Source organism: Ochlerotatus camptorhynchus, unplaced genomic scaffold, assembly GCF_037179485.1.
Source record: "Ochlerotatus camptorhynchus isolate MF236.1 unplaced genomic scaffold, CSIRO-AGI_Acam_v1.1 ptg000141l, whole genome shotgun sequence".
NCBI lineage: Eukaryota > Metazoa > Arthropoda > Insecta > Diptera > Culicidae > Ochlerotatus > Ochlerotatus camptorhynchus.
Genome location: NW_027040631.1, coordinates 2,327,042 through 2,346,847, shown reverse-complemented (window position 1 = coordinate 2,346,847; position 19,806 = coordinate 2,327,042). Strand labels below are relative to the sequence as shown.

At 40.0% G+C, this 19,806-nt stretch overlaps 1 protein-coding gene across 1 annotated transcript; it reads right to left on the bottom strand.

Moving 5' to 3' along the window:
• Positions 1–5,592: 5,592 nt before the first annotated feature.
• SF1 (splicing factor 1) lies at positions 5,593–19,552 on the bottom strand. The gene is made up of 6 exons (XM_065221348.1): positions 19,358–19,552; positions 18,789–19,207; positions 18,564–18,728; positions 17,970–18,045; positions 7,487–7,639; positions 5,593–6,990 (listed from the first exon to the last, which is right to left on the bottom strand). The coding sequence occupies exons 1-6, from the start codon at positions 19,453–19,455 to the stop codon at positions 5,814–5,816; spliced, it is 2,088 nt and encodes a 695-aa protein (XP_065077420.1). The 5' UTR covers positions 19,456–19,552; the 3' UTR covers positions 5,593–5,813.
• Between the last annotated feature and the right edge of the window lie 254 nt (positions 19,553–19,806).

The window sequence follows — 19,806 nt, the reverse complement described above, 5'->3', positions numbered from 1 at the left end:
TCGTTGTAAATCTAAACAAATCGTGTGGTTATTTCACGCTACTTACCAATTGGTATTGGGGCAACCCTGACGGAGCCAAATAGCAGATGGGTTTAGTCTGATCAGAAGGAGAAGGTTGGTAGGTAACGCCAACATGTGTACATGGGCATGAAGAGTCGAGCGCGCAAATATGCAAAGATATAGGTTAACGATCGACGACGTAGAGCTGTTGTCTTTGGTCGCGTCGAGTATGACAAATTGATTGTTGTTTTGCAAAGCGTTTGTAAATATAGGCATGTCCCGAGCAAAGTCGGTTAACAAAATGAAAGCAAATCGGTAGTAGCGTTTACAGTTCCTATCATAATGAAAACTCACGTTGATTGCAATTGTCTTGACATAAGACTGGTATCATATTGTGCTTTCATAATGCAGTCAAGACTTTTTAAATGAAAGTAACTTAACATGAAGTTATGCTAATCACATCTTGATTAACTTGAGCTATTTGTTTGTGTTACTTCTGCGTGAAGTTAACGATTTACATAGTTGAAGATGCTAATTTCAAATAACAGACTAAAGTGGTAATTTTTATACGATAGATGAAAGTATAGAGTTGATAGTTTCGTTACCATCTTATGAAGCGCGCTGCATGCTCATCAATATACTTCATTTTAATTTTCATTTTCAAGCACAGAAGGGGGCCATAGGGCCAGGTCTTCAGTAAAACATCACTGTCCATACAGCACAAGGGTAGAGGTAAAGATTTGGCACCACAGAATAATTATCACAGGGATTAATTGAATCCTGCTTAAGATGCCGCATAGGGAGGAATAAAGGGTGATACGGTCAAAATTTGGTCAAGGGAAAACGCGTGTAAATCGGTGAAATCGTTTATTTAAAAAATCAAATTAAATTTCTTTTTCAAGTTCAATTAGTATAAAATTCAGGAAAAATATTCAGTTAGGCTTCCGCTTTTCCAAATCCGAATTGCCGGGCCTTACGCTTGACCCCTGCCATCAGATTTTGTACAGCCACCTTGTCCACCTTCTTCGCCGCAGAAAGCCAGTTTGACTTGAACTGCTGCTCGCCCTTAGCAGTTTTTTTGGTCTTCTTTAGGTTCCGCTTGACAATAGCCCAGTATTTCTCAATTGGGCGGAGCTCTGGCGTGTTGGGAGGGTTCTTGTCCTTGGGAACCACCTGCACGTTGTTGGCGGCGTACCACTCCATGGCCTTTTTACCGTAATGGCAAGATGCCAAATCCGGCCAAAACAGTACGGAACAACCGTGTTTCTTCAGGAAAGGCAGCAGACGTTTATTCAAACACTCTTTCACGTAAATTTCTTGGTTGACAGTCCCGGAAGCTATGAAAATGCTGCTTTTCAAGCCACAGGTACAGATGGCTTGCCAAACCAGATATTTCTTTGCGAACTTTGACAGTTTCATGTGCTTGAAAACATCCGCTACCTTTCCCCTTCCTTTTGCCGTATAAAACTCCTGTCCCGGAAGCTGCTTGTAGTCGGCTTTGACGTAGGTTTCGTCGTCCATTACCACGCAGTCAAACTTCGTCAGCATCGTCGTGTACAGCCTCCGGGATCGCGCTTTGCCCGTCGTATTTTGTTTATCATCGCGATTTGGAGTCACTACCTTCTTGTAAGTCGATAGTCCGGCTCGTTTTTTGGCTCGATGCACGGTTGTAGACGATACACCCAGCTTATTTGCGGCATCTCGGAGAGAGAGGTTAGGGTTTCGCTTGAAACTACCGGCAACTCTCTTTGTCGTCTCAGCGGCTTCCGGTTTTCGATTTCCCCCCGATCCAGACTTCCTGGCTGTCGACAAACGTTCCCCAAACACTTTAATTACATTTGTAACGGTTGATTTGGCAACTTTTAGCGATTTTGCCAACTTTGCGTGCGAGTAGCTCGGATTTTCGCGATGCGCGAGCAAAATTTTGATACGCTGCTCTTCTTGCTTGGACGGCATTTTGACAACTGAAGAGTGAATTCCAAAATCAAAATAGGAGCAACATTCTACACACACACACCTTCAAAATGAGGGGTGTTCAGGTTTTTTAAATGCAAAATTGAAAGAAATACGTCAAGTTGATATTGACCAAATTTTGACCGTATCACCCTTTAGTGTTTCAAGTAGGGGATAGTCGGAGTAACAGTAGTATTAGTAAAAGTTGGAAAGTAAATGTACAGAGGACTATGTTTTCCAATACCTGTAATTCTTGATTTATGATTTCATTTACTTGTGTTATTGATTAGTTTAGTGATTGATAATGTACTTACATTTTTTCACCACATCCATCGAATTTCGACAATCGTACATCATCTTCCGTGTTTTCCGTGCTCACGGAATCTTCCGAATCTTCATAGTCAGACTCGATAAGTGCGTTGAATATTTTCTTTGTGGCCGTCTTGTACACGGTTGTATGCCAATTCCCTCCAATGCGCCGCTGTTGTGTTGCTTCTTTCAAAGTCCTGTTTGAGACTCGTTTTCCACGTGAAGCAGGGTCGTCCTAGTTTCTTTTTTTTATGCACGCGGTAATTGAGAGCTTTCCCTAGTATTCCTTGGGATGTGTCCCTTACCACATGTCCAAAGTAGTTTAGCCGCGCCACTCTAATTTTATTGTTGATCGTGTGGTTCCCCAGTTCTCTGACTGCAATATGTTGGGACTGCCTTCTTGCGCTTTGTGAGTCATTGATAACAGTTTGCGATGGCATGCACTTAGGCAAATGGACCTAAGAATTTCATAAGGCTCGACTTATGAACAACATATATGAATTTCATTAGCGTGACAAATGAATGATTTTCTTGTAACATGAGGTAGCTCTTATACGCCTTTAACCATTTCATTTTCCCAAGCGTTGAAAAACGAATGGTCAACACACGGGCCCCCTAACCTCAACGTCTATTTTCCGGGTCCAGTCTGCTCAGATTTTTTATTTTTTTTGCAAACATTATTTTTCATAAGCAAATCAATGAAATTCACACTCATTTCTTCTTCTTCTTATTCGCATTTCAAGCTTATTGCTTATCGCATATTAGCTCATTGCGTGCTCTCAACTTAGTGTTCTAAATGCACTTCCACAGTTATTAATTGAGAGCTTTCGATGCCAATACCAATGCATGAATTTGTATATTGTGTGGCAAGCACAATGATACTCTATGCCCAGGGAAGTCGAGAAAATTTCCAACCCGAAAGATTCCCTCGACCGGACCGGGAAACGAACCTGCCGCCTCCGGCTTGGTAATACCGTGCCTTTACTGACTAGGCTATGAGGCTCCACATTCACACTCATTTCTTATGGCTAAAATTCATAAGTGTTTCTTATGGAATTCTTACGTTCTTTTTCCTGCGTGTGGTTTAGCTTATCGAAGGCAGCTGACAAGTCGGTATATATGACGTATGTTTGAGTTCTCTCTGCCATGCTTTCCGTAAGATACGATGTCAAACATAGTAGATTTGTGGAAGTAGATTGATCGGAAGTGAAGCCGTGTTTATCATCTCTTAGATACGGCTTGCAATGAGATAGCAGAGGCTCCATGATGACTAACTCGAATAACTTCGAAACTGCACTCAACGACGTAATTCCACGATATCCACATCCCGTTTGCTGCCCCTTTTGTGGATAGGAAACATATGTAAGAATTTCCAACAAGATGGAAATGTACCACTCGATATAGACAATCGGAATAGGTGATGCAACGGCATCAGCAAGGTGGCGATATGCTTTTTCAGGAACACGGACGGAACGCCATCGGGTCCTGGACTGAATGACGACTTGAGTTGGGATGCGGCAGTGGAAATCATCTCGACGTTGACAGCCATTGCACCCAATATTTGATCGGAGAGTGGAACATTACTAGCGTGACGTAACGTGTTCGTCGGTTAATCTCTCATTCGAGAAAACACTGGCGAACTTCTCAGAAAACAAGCGGCAGATCAGCTGAGGAGTGGAAGCAACTGTCCTATTCAAGACCATTGAAGGTAGGTCGGATTCCTTGAGGTGCTCAATTACGTAATTCCAGAATTACTTGCGACGCTTGAACTCATAATTGAGCAACGTTGTGACGCTTCAGGAATAGCGGGTGATACTTAGTGAATTTTCTTATTGCGGCTCTCTTGGTCGACTTCAACCTACGCAGTTCACTCGTCTGCCAGGGAGGATGAAAAATTTCACGGTGAACTCTTTTCGTAACGTGTTTTTCAATGACATAAGCCAAGACATGTGAAAATATTTAAGCAGCGGTTTCTACGTGATCAGGATCGAGGATGCTCTCCCAATCTATATAAGATAGCACGTTGACGATACTACGATGATCGGCTTTCCGGAAATCGTATGATATGGTCGAGGAATGTCGTTAAAGACCCGATCGTAATTGTCATCAACAGTGACAACCAAGGGAGGGTGATGATGTACTTGGCTTTACCAGTGGAGAAGGTGCCTTGATCCGATCCGAACGCTGGAAAGCCAAGTCTCGACAAGAACGATAACATCGTAGCACCGGTCCGATACAGCTAGGTGGTAAACGTGAACATCAAAATTCATTCCGCCTACGTTTGGTAGCAGAAAATGATGACATGTTTACTACGCTTGGTGGTCGCACGACGTAAGGCGTTTTCCCTGGAAGTCATGGAAACATCAGGCGGCGAATGGACATTAACAATCTCAAGTTGATACTCGCCACAGTGAGTAGGTTGGAAGACCCCGTCTCCACATCCAACAACAGGCCAGGAACATCTCTGAAGATCGGAGGCGGCAGATGGCAGGACTGGGTTAAATGGATTGATCTTTGATTCACTCTGAAATTCTCTTAAAATTCTGCGTTAGCTGTATTACCAAGGAATTTCGAAAGAATTCTCCTGAAATAACCTCTCCTCAGTATCCACTAACTATCCTCCTAAAATTTCCAAGGAATTATCTTCGGAATTTACTCTAATTTCCACACAGAATTCTCTTGGAGTTGAAATACACCTCACACCTTCCAAGGAACTCTTTTGTCTAAAAATTATTACAGAAATATCGCGAAACTATCATAAGTATTCCTTTAAAATTTACCTCAACGGGTCTAAAATGTTTCCATAAGGTACAAAATTATCAATTGTTACGAAATTCTAAGATCCATTCGAACTTTTTTTTTTCTATGGAATTGCGGATGATGTTTTCTGCGCGATAGGCCCAAAATGGGTGATTAGGTCGAAGTAATTTTTTACCCTACTCGCTTCTTTGAATAATAGAAATACGGAAATTTTTCCTGCTTCGAATATTTACTAAAGAAGAGAATACTAAATATAGGGCAAGGTGGATCAGCTAGTATATTAATTAATTTGTTTGTTTGTCAGTACCAACAGGTTCAATGTAACCCGGAGCAGATTGCTTTTTCGGAACAGCATTTTGTGTATATTGAGTCTGTTGATGTTGGCAATCAAAAAAATAAGTAAACCAAGTAGATGACCCATCTTGCCCCACCATCCCCTACATAAAAAAATTCTAAATGGATTCGGGGTAATATCATAGAGTCGTTCTAGACATGCATTTATTCCTTTTCGGACAAATTTCGGTAGACTTTAGAAAGAAACAAGACAGTTTAGAATCTCATAATTTTAAAGACCTTAGCTTCATTTTCCTACTTATGCCTTACATTAGAACTGTTCGTCTAGAGCAAGCTTAAATTTTTGATTCATTATTTGTTTTAATAATTATCCATGGAAAAGTTATCATAGTTAGCATTATTTGTCCCATCTAGCTGAAACGATTGAATATTACACAAATTACCTACTGCTTTCCGGTAATGTAAAAGATCAAAGTACGTGTCTGTCCACCCACTTTCTATGAAGGTGGAGGTGGAGGGGGTGGCGCACTTAAAAGATGAGCCGGTGGCAGCCCGGTTGGCATGGGTGGCGGTTGAATGAAGCCTGTACCGGGAGCGCCACCTGGGGGTTGCCATGATCCTGGTGGCATTAGAGGTGGCGGGCCACCCGATCCGCTGTTCCCGCTCCAAGAGGGCATTCCGACGGGGGCAGTGCCCGGCGCTAGGGGTTGCGATACTCCCGGGGGTGGTGGTGGATAACTTTGAGGGTATCGAGGCAGAGGAGCTGTGCCTGGAGGGAGCATATCTGGACTACCACCTGGAGGAGGTGGTTGCTGTCCCCATGCCATGAGTGGGGTTACTCCTGGAGGTGGTGGTGGAGGACCAGGAATCGGGGGCATGTTCCATTGGCTCATCTGTGGAGGCAGAGGCATAGGAGCGCTGGTGGTTGGTGGCGCAGGTGGAGCCGGATGTGGGGGCGGCAGATGCGGCGTTTGCATGAGAGGACGTGGAGCTTGTCTGGGTTCGAATAGACCGTAGGATCTGGATGCCTGTGAATTATGCTGGTTGTTCGACTCTGGTGGGGGTCCTTCACCGAGTTCCGCCATCAAACTCATGTATTCTTCATCGATCTTGGCCTGGTTGTTGCTCGCTGGTGGACCACCCTGTCCCGGACGTTTGCTACGACAATCCTTAGCAATATGTCCTGCCCCACCGCACGAAGAACAAACTATATTGTTCGTAATGTTCGGCTTGTCCGGACAAAGCCAGGTCTTGTGCTCGTTGGAGCCGCAGTTGGTACAACGAGGACCGTCCGTTTCCCGCAGAGTTCCATTCAACTGAGCCAGTTCTCGCAGTTGCATTCGCCGGAGATCGTTGTGACCTTCTGGCACTTCGATGCCCTGCCGGATGACATCCTTAATGCGATCGACAGCCTTCTTGACCGCCTCCGGATTGCTGGCAGTGATGAAAGCATGCAACGGTTCATCCTCTCCCGGTAGCGGCTGACCATCCTTGCGTCCAACTTTGCCTTCCTTCACGGAACCCTTGCCACGGATGATGATCTTGGCACCGGTGTCCTTCTCCATGGCCTTCAGGGTGTTTCCACGGGGCCCGATGAGCAAACCGACAAAGTTGATGTCCGGATGCTCTTCCTGGGGGATGAGGACCTTGTCGCTGACGCGAATCACCGGCGGCCTGTGTGGTACGGGAAATTGGGGTAAGCAATTTTATTTATAGCAATCGAAACTTATGAACATAAACCAAGTTGATAAGAGTACTTCCCGAACACAGACATCAAAACCAGGGGTCGTCTGGAAGCACACGCACAGCTCAAAATAATGATGTGCTGTGCACTCGATTTTTTTTTTGAGAGCAAGATAGGTACCAGAGAGAGCACGCAAAAATTTGAGAGACGTGCAATTTGGGTGGGAGCGCACAAGATCCCTTTATAGGGTAAACACTCCTATAGTTGCTGTACGTTAGAAGCGTTGGGTTCTTATAGTTGTGTATGGAGACTCAATGCACAACTATAGGAACCTAACGCTTCTACCGTACCGCAACTATTGGAGCGTTTACCCTAAACATATGCATGTTGCGACCATGCAACGACGCCTTTTTCAACGCGGTTAATGTGAATCGTTTTCGATGCGATATTACAAAATATGTTTCACTGCGCTGTGAAGGAACCTACTTGTAATCCGACGGTGGCTTGAAATCCGGATTCATGCACTGCATCCTTTGGATTAGCAGATGACGTTGTTCTTCCAGCTTCTTCCGGGTGCGGAACTCGCGGGTATTCAACCTCTTGCCATCGCTGCTGTAGATCGGCTCCGGTGACGGTGATCTGTGAATAATCCAGGAAGAAAAGAAAAGAGAAACGACATATGAAAATTCTGCTCTGATAGCTGCCGCGGTGGGTAGAAATAAGAACTTATGGTCTAGTTGATGTTTTGATTATTTTCATTAATAGCTGCTTTTGGTGGAAAAACATGTTCATTAGATCTTTAAGAGTGAGATATGTTTCCTATATGGGAAAAACGATCATTAGTTTGACCTGCTAAAGTTCAAGTGATTATTGTTCTTCATTTTTTTTCAGATTAGCCCGCCTGCTAAAACCTACAAAGTTCAAAGTTTAGGTTACTGCAATTGCAATTTTCGTTAGCTTTTTTGTGTATGAAATGAGCTGTAACGGCAAAAATTTCTATTATTTCCTAATTTGTCTCGCCTTGCAACAACGACGACAACAACACACGGCTGGGAAAAGAGAAAAAGAACCATTAATCACATCACTGTACGGTTTTCTCTCATTACAAAAACAAAGTACGGACGCCATCTTCAGCGGTTTCCACACTACTACCGGTTCCTCTCCCGTTTCACACACACATCGACTGGTTTCAAGTGTCACGAAATGCGAGCCACTATCCACCGGTGCACTTCTGACTTTGCCTCACAACCCGCTCCGCTCTTCTTGCTTTGGCATCATGAGGCGGTTCAACTGAACTTACTTTCACTGTCTGTGGGTGGCAGGTTTCAGAAGAAGTAGAGGCTTAATCTTCCGGGGGGGTGAAGATGCTTATATTTGAGAGGGGGGCCTAACAAAAGTTATCAGTAGTTATGATTAATGTTGGAAAAAAGTTATCTTACGAATGTCGAGACAGCACATGGCAAAGTGCTCAACTCCGAGAAACTCGCAATAATGGTTTTTAAGTCTAAACCTGAAATAGGGGTCAGTTTTTTTTCGTTTCGTTTTTTTTTTTATTAGTTTACCATATCTCACTGCATTGTCTCGTGCACTTGATGACGACAACCGTGATACACGGTGGATCCACAGCTCTAACCGAAATCGCTTCAAATGAAAAACTCATTAGTAATTGTGATTTTTGTTTTGTTTTCAACTAACGTTTAACTGGTTTCCTAATACTAATTCTATTTACCAAAGACTTGCTGGTTGGTTAAAAAGTAGCTAAAGCTACATGATTCAAATTTCTGACTACATGTTACCATATGAATATAGGGTTGGCAACAACATATTCAAACACCAAAATTTGATCACTGCGCAGAAGGTGGTGCTCCTCGAAGCCAATGTATTGTTTGCACAAATTTACTCATTATTAAATGTAAAACCGCTGTGTCTGTAGGGCAAATCACTGGTATTCTATTTTTGCTTTCCGACTAATCAAATCAGATTGCGGAATCGAATGTCTAAATTTTACTAGTTCTACAAGTGATTAACTAACTACCTGAAAAAAGCTTAACAAGTCCGTTAAAAAATCATAGACTTGACTATTTCCTTCATCTGAATTGAAACTCAACACGTATTGGAACAATCTGCAGTGTAAAGAGATGTGCTTGAAACCATTTCACTGCACTTCATTTATGAATCCAGAATATTTGAGGTTAGGTAAAATCCTGAGTTAGTATGAAGGTTCCGGAGTCGATGAGAGTGAAGGCACTCCGGGACTAGACTCTACGGGCTTCCACTGCAAACTAGGAAGTCTTTTGTGGCAGATTGAGGTTTCAAATATGTGCTCTATTTGTCATATGAATTTGCTCTTGAGTTTTTGATCAGTCGGAGTCTGGAGGATTTTTTAACTTGTGCCGAAGATCCTCTGGGTTTGTCCTGAAAATGATGCTTATAACAAAACGATTAGATTGAAATTTATAACAGTACAGACAACCTTCGCTCGTTGGGCTAAACCTGTAGCCCACTTAGTGAAAGGCTTTCGTTAGTTGGGCTGAGCTGTCAGTGTGAAAAATTGTTGAGGGATACACCGATTATTTATTATCATCACTATCCTTTAGCAACTATCCAAACTGTTCATACATGAGCCCCTCGAAGAGGAAACAGCTTTGCCAGAAATGACGTTTGACTTCGATTTAGGTGGGCTACAGCCCAACTAAAACGTAGCCCAACGAGCGAAATTGGACTGTATCGAGCTCTCTCCCTCTCTCTCTCTCTTTCACTAGACGGACATAATGGATGTTAGGTTCAAAATCTGCTTGTTATTTTATATAGACGTAGGACTAGGTCGTTGCCGATAGTATGGGGTTCCATTTCATCGTACCAGCGTCACGAAATCATTTAAGGTTTTAAATGGTTATAACTTGGCTAATTATGGATGGATTTTCACTGTTAATATATCATTTGAATTAGATTTGATGTAAGTCTGACGATTCAATTTGCCTGCTTGTCATGGCTATCGAGTGAAGATAGACTTAGTGGATCGGATAGCGGATCATGGACATGGACTTCAATTCCAGATATCAAAACAAAAACACAAACTTAAATTCAACAACAAACACAAAACTCAAATCTCGTGTAACATTTGAAAAAGGTCTATGTTCAAAATGCAAACAAATCGTTTTTTTAATACCATTCTATAACAACGCTAAATAGCTACCAATCCAGCGTGTCGACTCAATGAAGAAAACCAAATTTCCTGATAATCCCTGATTTTCCAGTAATTAAAAAACCCCTTTTTAACAATCCCATCAGCTATTACTGTCTTCAGTACTATACTAGTGCTTTCTGGACATTTTTTCATGAAATACCACATGGACCTCTAACCGATAAAGAGGGATCCAGCACAATTTCAAATTAAATAAAGCGTTCGATAGAATGCAAATAAGACATAAATTGCGTGTTGCCAAAACACGAAGGCAGCGCATTTTTATAAATACACACCATTTAAACGTAGTAAACGCCAGCTAATCAGTTCAAGCAGAAACCGGGATGTTATGGGCGTGTAAAGGAAACTGAAACCATATCGACATAAATCTACTTTCCTGGATCTTGAATTTGGCTCTACGACACGTTCTAAGTATTCACAATTTGCCTATGAAAATTTACTCAAAACTTAACAGACTTTTTTTGTGTTCTAAAGCATTTCCTTTCACAAAGTTCTTTTCAGAATTCTTCTCAACCTGAAATAAGAGCACTCCACAAAAAATTCTTGAAAGGTTTAATCTGGGAATTCACCTAATTCTTGACCAACAATTGAAAATGGCCTATTAGCATTTGAGAGCAACATTTGTAATCTCCTTTCCCTGCCAACACCATCCAGCAGGGGCAATTCTGCCGTCGAGAATTGTCTTCAAATTTTGCTCAGAATTATCTTGGAGTTCCCCTCTAAGTTCTTCTAGAAATTGTTTGGAACTTTCCTTTAAATTATCTAGTAATTCTTTTCGAAATGTGCATGGAATTATCAGCAGAATTTTCTTTGGAACTGTACCCTCAAAATTCGATTCCCTTGGTATTTTTTTACGAATCCTGAAATTCTCTTCACAATCGTCATTGAATTTTCCAGGGAGTTGCTTAATTATTTACTCTGAACTCACTCAATTGACTTGGGACTTGGGAGTGCTAAAGCCTGTTCCAGTTAGTATTTGGCCGCTTATTTTTCATTACTGTAGCGCCTCTAGTTGTCGTAGCAAGAAACTATTGAAAACGTTTTGATCTGGAAGGATTGTTTATTTATTAGTGAAAAATTCATCAGGATTCATATAGTTGTTCAAAAGTCATCGAAGATGGAACGTGACAGAGTTGAAAAATTCTGCACACTCACATTTTGATGGACGATTAAACTTACGTAAAAATGGACTTTGGACAAATCCCGGGCCAAACATCTTACTTTGCTAAACGTACACGCAGAGAAACAAGGCGTATTAGAATCAAATACATTGCATTTGCATTGCAGAAGAAAAAAAAAATCTTTGTTTCTAATGTATAGCAGGGTTCATTCTACAAAGTTGTTATTAGAAACAAAGACTTTGCTTTTTGATTAAAACAAATCTTTTGGAAATGATCTGATTTTTTGTCTCCTAAATTGACTCCCGACGAAAGTAGAGCAGTTGAGCTACGTTCACTATTTCCGAGTGAACCACAGGTATTTTTTTCGAATGACACTTTTTAATCACTAGTTAAACTAATTTTCAGTCACTCACGCAAACCAACAACATCATCCGGTAGGGGAAACCTTTAACCTTCCGGATGTTGGTTTCCGTGGTGACCTTCGGTTGACGAGAAAAGGGCCAAAGTAAATCATTTTTTTTTATTTAGATACTATAATTTTGTAAGTATTGTTTGACATCCTAAAAATGATTTTATTTTTTGATTTCAGCTAAAATTAAAAGAAACAATAAATATGGAAAATAAATCAAATGTCAGGTTATTTACATCAAATGTTCTTTTTTTTTAGAATCAATAAAATATTATCCCAAGCAAATCGATTAACGTGCCCCATTATAGTCGAAATTCTAGTACTACACTATGTTTGTTTTGGTTCACTATGAAAGCAAAGAAGAATACTAAGATGAAACAGTCGGAAGAAAAACTTTCTATTTTAGTGTCCTCTTTTACGGTCCTTTTCATCCAATGAATACCCCCCGTATGCAAGGTAATTTAGTGGTTTTGCTGCCCCCTCGGTAGAGATGAAATTTTGCGCTCTTTATTATCAAAACAATCACACCAAAATCAGAGATGTCCCATTTTTTAAATTATTCGATTAACATCTAATCGATTATTTTTTGTTCGCTGTGCTTTTTTTCCACCAATGAGAGTGCAGCATATGTTCGAAACGATGGGTGATGATCCTCTGGAGAAGTTACTGTTACGAATGAAAATCAGCCATCACTAAATGAATGTAAAACGCCATTTCAAATTTAAGGCCGTACATAAATAATGATACAATTTGAAAAGGGCCGGGGCTAATCACAAATTACGTCCCCATGGTAACTGAAATAAACACGAGTGCGGACCGGTTGATCAATTCGAAACTAACGATTTTAAATTCGCTCACTACTTGACTAGTCTATTGATCCCAAGCAAATCGAATAACGTACCCCATTCTAGTCAAAATTCTAGTACTACACTATGTTTGTTTTGATTCGCTATGAAAGTTTGACAGATAAAATTCCTATATTTCGAGGGGTGAATCGATTAGCGATTAGATTAGATATGGTACTACCATAGAGGTAACTCTAAGACTTGTAGGTCCCGAAGAAACGTGCTCAACTTTTTGGCTCAGCTCTGGTACTATCTTCGGTCTAAAGCTAATCGATTCACCCCTCGAAACATAGGAAAATCCACGAACCCCTCATTTTATCTGACAAACTTTCATAGCGAATCAAAACAAACATTGTGTAGTACTAGAATTTCGACCAATAGGCTAGTCAAGTAGTGAGCCAATTTAAAATCGTTAGTTTCGTATTGATTGTTGGTACTACTGTGCAAGGCATGATGAGATGTATTCCGCGAAAAGATCGAAAATTCATCCGAAAAGCTGACGAATAATTTTTGTTGTATTTTTCCCTTAAAGCTAAATAAAAATCAAACAAAATGATCTTTAGCGTTTTTGTACTTTATTTCTTCTTGGAGAAATGACCTATTTTGTGCGGTCAAATTCTAAATGGAACAGAATCCCTAAAGATGTTCTCTGAAATCCATTGGTGTTATCTCTAGAATTCATGCTAAAATCTGTTCAAATTTGCGTTGGAAAAAATTCTAAAATCCTCTCACAGTTCTTCGAATTGGCTATATGCTGAAAATCTAGTTCAGTCCAACGGTCTTCAAATATCTTTTTTTTCGAATATAGCTTTCCCGATTTTTCATCGAAATTCAATGGATTTTCCCGGTGACTTCAAATTCCGGCTTCAGTCCAGTTTTCTAGGTTTCCCGGGGACCCCTTCATTTTACATATGAAAAACTTGTCTTTAAGGGGAAGCTCACCGGCCCAAAAATAAAAAATATTTTCGGTACGTTTTTATTTTTCTAAAAATATTGGGAAAAATTATCAAAAATCCAAGAAAATCAGTTTCTTCCTTAGATTTTTGTCAAAAATTACATGCAAAAATTTTTTTTCTATCCCATCATGAAAAAAAAATTGGACTCTCAGAAAAACTGAAAAGTTGATGTTTTGTGGTTTTTTGAGTCCAACTTTATGCCATAATGACTTATAAAACATGTTTTTGCACGTGAATTTTCTTTAAAAAATTAGAAAAAATGTGATTTTTTTAGATTTTTGATACTTTTTTTTTCAATATTTTTAGAAAAATCAAAACGTAATTATTTTTTCGAAGCGGTGAACTTCCCCTTAATAGCATTATTTAGTTTTTCCTGGAGCTCTTTTTGAGACCCAGCTCTGCTAGAAAATTATTCCGGATAATACGCGGGTGGATTAAGGAAATCGTAAAAAAAAACAGCGCTTAAGTTAATTTCTTATCAATTGCAATAGCAGCATCATCACAATACTAAAACTTCACTGAGAAGTTGATTTTACAAGCTAATCAGGTTTACAATGAAGACCTGACTGCCTATGATTGCAAATCAGTCCCATATGGAAAAAGTAGGCATTGAGAAAATGTCAGTCAAAGTTACGAAGTGCAATTCTCATGTAAATATTTGAAAAATCATAGTAAATATATTGATAATTTTTTCAAGTTAAAATCTGTCACAATGAAGCTTGCATGTTTTGTTATATCAAAAATATGCCAATTCGAAAAGCAGAAGTTTATGAACTATGGACGATGAATTTCAGGATGGGACTGATATTCGATTACTTTGCTTGATGGGACAAACTGACTTGATGTCGTTTTCATATTCTTCATGATCAAAGTCCATAGTTTTATCACATAATATGAAAGTAGATACATTCAAAGTGTTTTTATGTTACTTCATACGCGAAGTTTGCGACTTTCAGAGTTGGTTGGAAATGTAACAACTCAAGGCGGGAGTAGCCGTCAACAATGCACGCAACAACCACCTTACTGCTTTCTCTCTGAGATGACCACGTTGGTCATGACGAGAGGAGCAACACAATAGTTGGGTAAACAAGAATTGCATTCCAGTGAATTCTGGCCGAAGGCCGCCCACACAAACTAACATCATCATCGTGTAGATAGAAGTTTCCTCTATCCGATGATGGCGTTGGTTTGCGTGGGTGGCCTTCGCTTCATGAGTAAAGGGCTTTGGAACGGTTTGTTTACAAATGCTGATAGGCCCTTTTCTATTGTTGATCCAGAATTTTTATATTAAAATTCCAGGTTTTTTTCCCGGTTCAAATCTCAAAATATTCCCGGTTTTTAATATATTTAGTAAAAAATAATGATTACACTATAACGCTATTTTCAAGGTATTTACACACTAAGATTATTTCACCGAAATCTCAACAGCTGAACGTTTGGGTAAACAGTTCGGTGATTTTTCACAGATTTCCTGTAATTTTTCACCGAATATCTGTAAAAAATACAGGAAATTTGTGAAAATCACCGAACTGTTCAGCTGTTGAGATTTCGGAAAAATAATCTAAGTGTGTAGAATCAATTTGAATAACTTTTTTTTAGACTCGAGTAAAATACTAGAATTTACAAAGTAACAGAGTTATGGATTTTTTAAGGTCATTATAAACTAAGAAATTGTTTTAAAAATCTTGAGCTCGTTACGGCGCAAGACATTTTTGTAAAGTATCGTGATCTGTACGAATATAAATCTTAAAAACAAATGTAATCTTAAGAAAAACTTTAATTTCTAAGATTCTGAAGCTTAGTTTTTATAGAGTCTTAGAATATGCTATTTTTTTAAATTGTTTTTTTTTTATATCTTTATTAATGAGACTTTCAGCCCTGGGCAGATTGATTGAAATTTGTGACTTATGAAAATCTATCCTCGATTAAGAAGAAAAACAGGATTGGATTTTATTCCAACAATTCTGAGAAAAATACTCAAAATGTGGGATTTTGAAAATGATGCTAGATCCCTGATTTAGATTTTTTTTCGAGATACCAGATTTGGAAAAATACAGTCCCTGGAAAATTCTGTTCGATTGGAAAAGTGTTCAGGGTTTTAATAATTTGAAGAACTTTTTATAAAATTTTGAAAATTCAAGATTCTGAGAAGAACTCGGAGAAAAATTCAACGGAACTCTGACAAGAATCCCAAACTATTTCTACGATTAAGTCCTGACGAACTCGTAGAAGAATTACAAAGGAGTTGTGAGTAGAACTTCAAGGAGAGTTCCTAGCTGAAGAGAATTGTATGGGGTGGTGAATTTTAAGGAGAATTTAAAAAGAAATATAAACATAATTTAAAGGGTTTTCTGATAATAATTTCAAAGGAATACCGAGGAAGATTCACAAGAGAACTTTAAGCAAGACCTGGGAAAAATGCCGAAGTAATTGTATTCTGTGTAAATAAAGAAAAATGTTGAAGAATTTAAATTACATTCTTATGAAAGTGTCAAGAAAATTCAGCGCAGAATTCCAAAGTATTTTAGTGAGGAGAAATTTGCGTAAGATCAAATAATTTCAAAGGTTTAAGATGATTAAGAACTGAATAAACCATTTTTGAGCTGAAGAAACATCTGTTTGCTTGATTAAGCTTAAGCTGTTATTCAACTTTTAATGTTTGTTGCAATATGTTAAGGTTTATTGATTTTTCTCGGTTCTCCCGTCAAATTCCCGGTTTTCCCGGCTGCTTTTCAAATTCCCGGCTATCCCGATTCGCTGGCCACCCTGTGCATTATAACACACCATCGACTGGAAAGGCGGGCGCACACTTTTTGCCTGTAATTTGAAGACATACTTCAAATCTCCGCGTACATCGTACGGGTTAGGCAAAAGGTGTGCGTTTGACTTTGTACTGTCGCATTAATGGCCCTTCGCTCATTTTCAACTTCTATGTTCTCCAGACTTTCCTTCGTATGTTCTCTGAACTTCTCCTCGGATGTTCGCTGAATTTCTCCTAGGAAGCTTTTAACTTCTCCTCGAAAGATTTTTGAACTTCTCGCCAGAAGTTCCTTGAACCTCACCTTGACAGTTCTCTGGACTTCTCCTCGGAAGTACTCTTGACTTCATGTCGGAAGTTCTCTGAACATCTTGTTAGAAGTACTAAGAGCTTCTTGTCGGAAATTCTCTGCATTCCCCGTCAGACAATCTTGGAATTTCTCAACGGGAGTTCTCTGGACTTCTCGTCGGCAGATCTCCAAGCTTATCGTCGGAAATTCTCAGAACCTGTCGTCGGCAGTTCTTTCAACTTTTCAACTTCAGGGAATTTTAATGAAGTTCTATGAAATTTTCGTCAAAAGTTCTGTTTGCTTATAATCGGATTCTGACATCGAAAAATATTAAGAGATTACTAAAGTTAACACAAAATCACAAGTCTAAGGTTTGGCTTAGACATTGTTTAGGAATCTCACTTGAATTATTAAGGAAAATTATCATGATTTTTGGACCATCGCAATTTTTTTTAGATCTCAGACTTACACCGAGGCAAATAGACTTGAGAATTTCATAAGGCTCGACTTATGAACAACACATATGAATTTAATAAGAGTGATTTATGAATGATTTTCGGGTAACATGAGGTAGTTCTTATATGCTTTTAACCATTCCTTTTTCCTAAGCGTTGAAAGACAAGTGGTCATCATGCGGGCGCCATTATCTCAACGGCCATGGTTCGGTTCCAGTCTGCTCCGATTTATTATTTTTTTGTCAACATTATTTTTCATAAGGCAAATCAATGAAATTCATACTGATTTCTTGTAGCTAAAATTCATAAGTGTTTCTTATGGAATTCTTACATTCTTTTACCTGCGTGTAATTGTTTGAATTCCATACTAAGGAAAACTTGAGAATTTCGCTTGCAATTTAATGTTCTTTAAAAGATTTCAATAGATCAAATAAATGGTCGATCGAATATACCATGAACACGGATTAAGGATCTTGAAATGATCCACAACCTTATTTTTTTTTTTCCGATTTGTCATCGAAATTCACGGGCTTTTACGGGTGATTTCGAATTCCCAACTTGTCACCCTGCGCTGTGGTAAAAATTTGTTCACCTACCCTAGTTCATAGGGAAGACTAAACTATCAAACAAAGACTTGTTTTGGGGCCTCTTCTAAATCCGGAGTAAATTACGAGAATAGCGAATCCCAACTGAAAGATTTTTTTGAAATTCAACACTACTATTTCGAAAAGCAAGGTCCACACCATTCTAGAAATTTACCTCCGGAAGTGCAGTATCAACCAAATTTCGGCATTTGAGTTCTGACAAAATGTTCAGGAACCAAAAATATTTTGTTTTCTTCAGAATCGGGGATCAGATTTGGATTCCATCAAAAATCGTTTCAATTAAAGCTTATCTAGAATAAACGAACGTAGAATAACAATAAGCAAACCTTTCTTCCGGATTTTGCGGTATCATCATGTCCCCGGTGCGCAGCTTCCGGCTGATTTCCTCGATCTGTAGTTGAACTAAAAGTGATCCGAAGAAAGAGAGCAGAAAAAGATTAGATCGAGGGTAAACCCCCCGATGTTAGATTATTACTGGTAATTAGCGAGGTTGGGAGTTGGTCAAAATTTCGATCATCTATAATAAGAGAGCTAAAGACGAGAACAGAAGAACATCATCCGTCGTGGATGTTCGAAGGATCCCGAGTAGATCTCGAAGTTTGCTGTGAAGAACTACTTACGGCGCTTTGACACTCGTCTTACAATCGCTGGCTACCACCGGGAACAGCTGCGTTGCGCTACGGTGACTCTGAAACGCGAAAAGCCTAATCGCTTTTATCAAGGTTTTTTGGTTCTTATTTTGGGAGAGAAAGCATGTGTCATTATTGCGCTCTTGTGACTGTTATATTGTTTATCAAAACACGGCTATCCGGAGGAATTTTACAGCAGGTCAAATCCCAGTCGATGCTTCCAATTTGGAGGTTCCGTCAACCTAAAGCTGAAAAGAAATACAATCTGTCGAAACTGCACACTAAACTCACCTAGATATGCTTCCTGCTGATCCTGCGACATTCCGGGCGGCAGAATGGTAGGCATTCCGGGAATGAATGTTTTGTCGTGGTCTCCTCCGGCCCAGCGAGATTTCTTCTTTCTTCGCCGAGCATCACCTTCACCGCCGCTGTTGTTTCCACTGCCACTTGGACCGTCTGTGGATAATTCTTACTTAGGAAAATGTTTTCATTTTGAAATAAGAATCCTCAACTTACCCTTTCCAACATCCGACGATTGACTGTTTTCATTGTGCGCCTCCAGCAGTGCCTTCTGGGCTTGTATCTGCTGCTGTTGTTGTTGAATTTGCTGCTGCTGATTGTAACTATTCAGCAACTCGGCAAAACTTTTCGCATTCGCCGCAGTCGACATCATCGATTCGATTACACTCTGAGTGAACTCGATACCTTTGTAATCGTAAGCACTGTCCTGCTCGCGGGTTTCTCGCTCTCGGTTCGTGCGATCCGAAGCACGGCTAGTGCCCCGATCGTAGCGCTCACGTTCCCGCGAACGTCTGCGATCACGGCTCCGAGACCGGCTACGCCGTCGTTTATCCTTCGATCGGCTTCTGCTGCGCCTCCGATGGTCGCGGTCACGTTCTCGTTCCCTATCCTTGTCACGGTGCCGGCTTCTGGATCTACAGTGAAAACAAACACAGAAAATTGATAACGTAAACAATCCCGAGTCATAACCTCACTTCTGTGAGTAGGCGTTACGGCGACATCCGGACCGAGACCCCGGTGGCATAGCGCTACGCACACGAAATGGGGCCCACCAGTAAACTTACCTGCGACGGTCGCGGTCATCACGTGATTTTCCATGTGAATGACTCGATTCACCATCACGATCCCGATCACGGACCTTATCCTTATGTTTGGACACCATTTTCACTCGAATAGTTGCTAATTTTCACCAAAAAATCACAATTTTCCACCAGCACGAGAAACTTGTGACGCGCACAACCAGGAGGAAAATTTATGACAGCAATGGTGATGGGCGTTACGTGCATGTTGACAGCAGTCGCAGCGTTGGCCTCATCGGCCAATAATGCGGCACGTAAGGAAAGACAGGCCAAAACGGGCCCCTGGGGGTAAAATGGCCCCGCGCGGTTGCTTTTCCGAAAAGAAATAATTATAATATAACAATTAAATTACAATGATTTTTACTGTTATGTTTTGAGTACATTAAAATTTATTGTTAAAATATTGTACGGGAGAAAAAATAGATTTCGATTTT

What these genes read in the sequence shown, in the direction of transcription:
- SF1 (XM_065221348.1), bottom strand. Translation starts at nt 19,455, where the DNA reads ATGGTGTCCAAACATAAGGATAAGGTCCGTGATCGGGATCGTGATGGT. An exon ending in GATGACCGCGACCGTCGCAG is followed by an intron (nt 19,208 to 19,357) that starts GTAAGTTTACTG and finishes TTTTCACTGTAG; the next exon opens with ATCCAGAAGCCGGCACCGTG. An exon ending in CCGCAAAATCCGGAAGAAAG is followed by an intron (nt 7,640 to 17,969) that starts GTTTGCTTATTG and finishes GATTATTCACAG; the next exon opens with ATCACCGTCACCGGAGCCGA.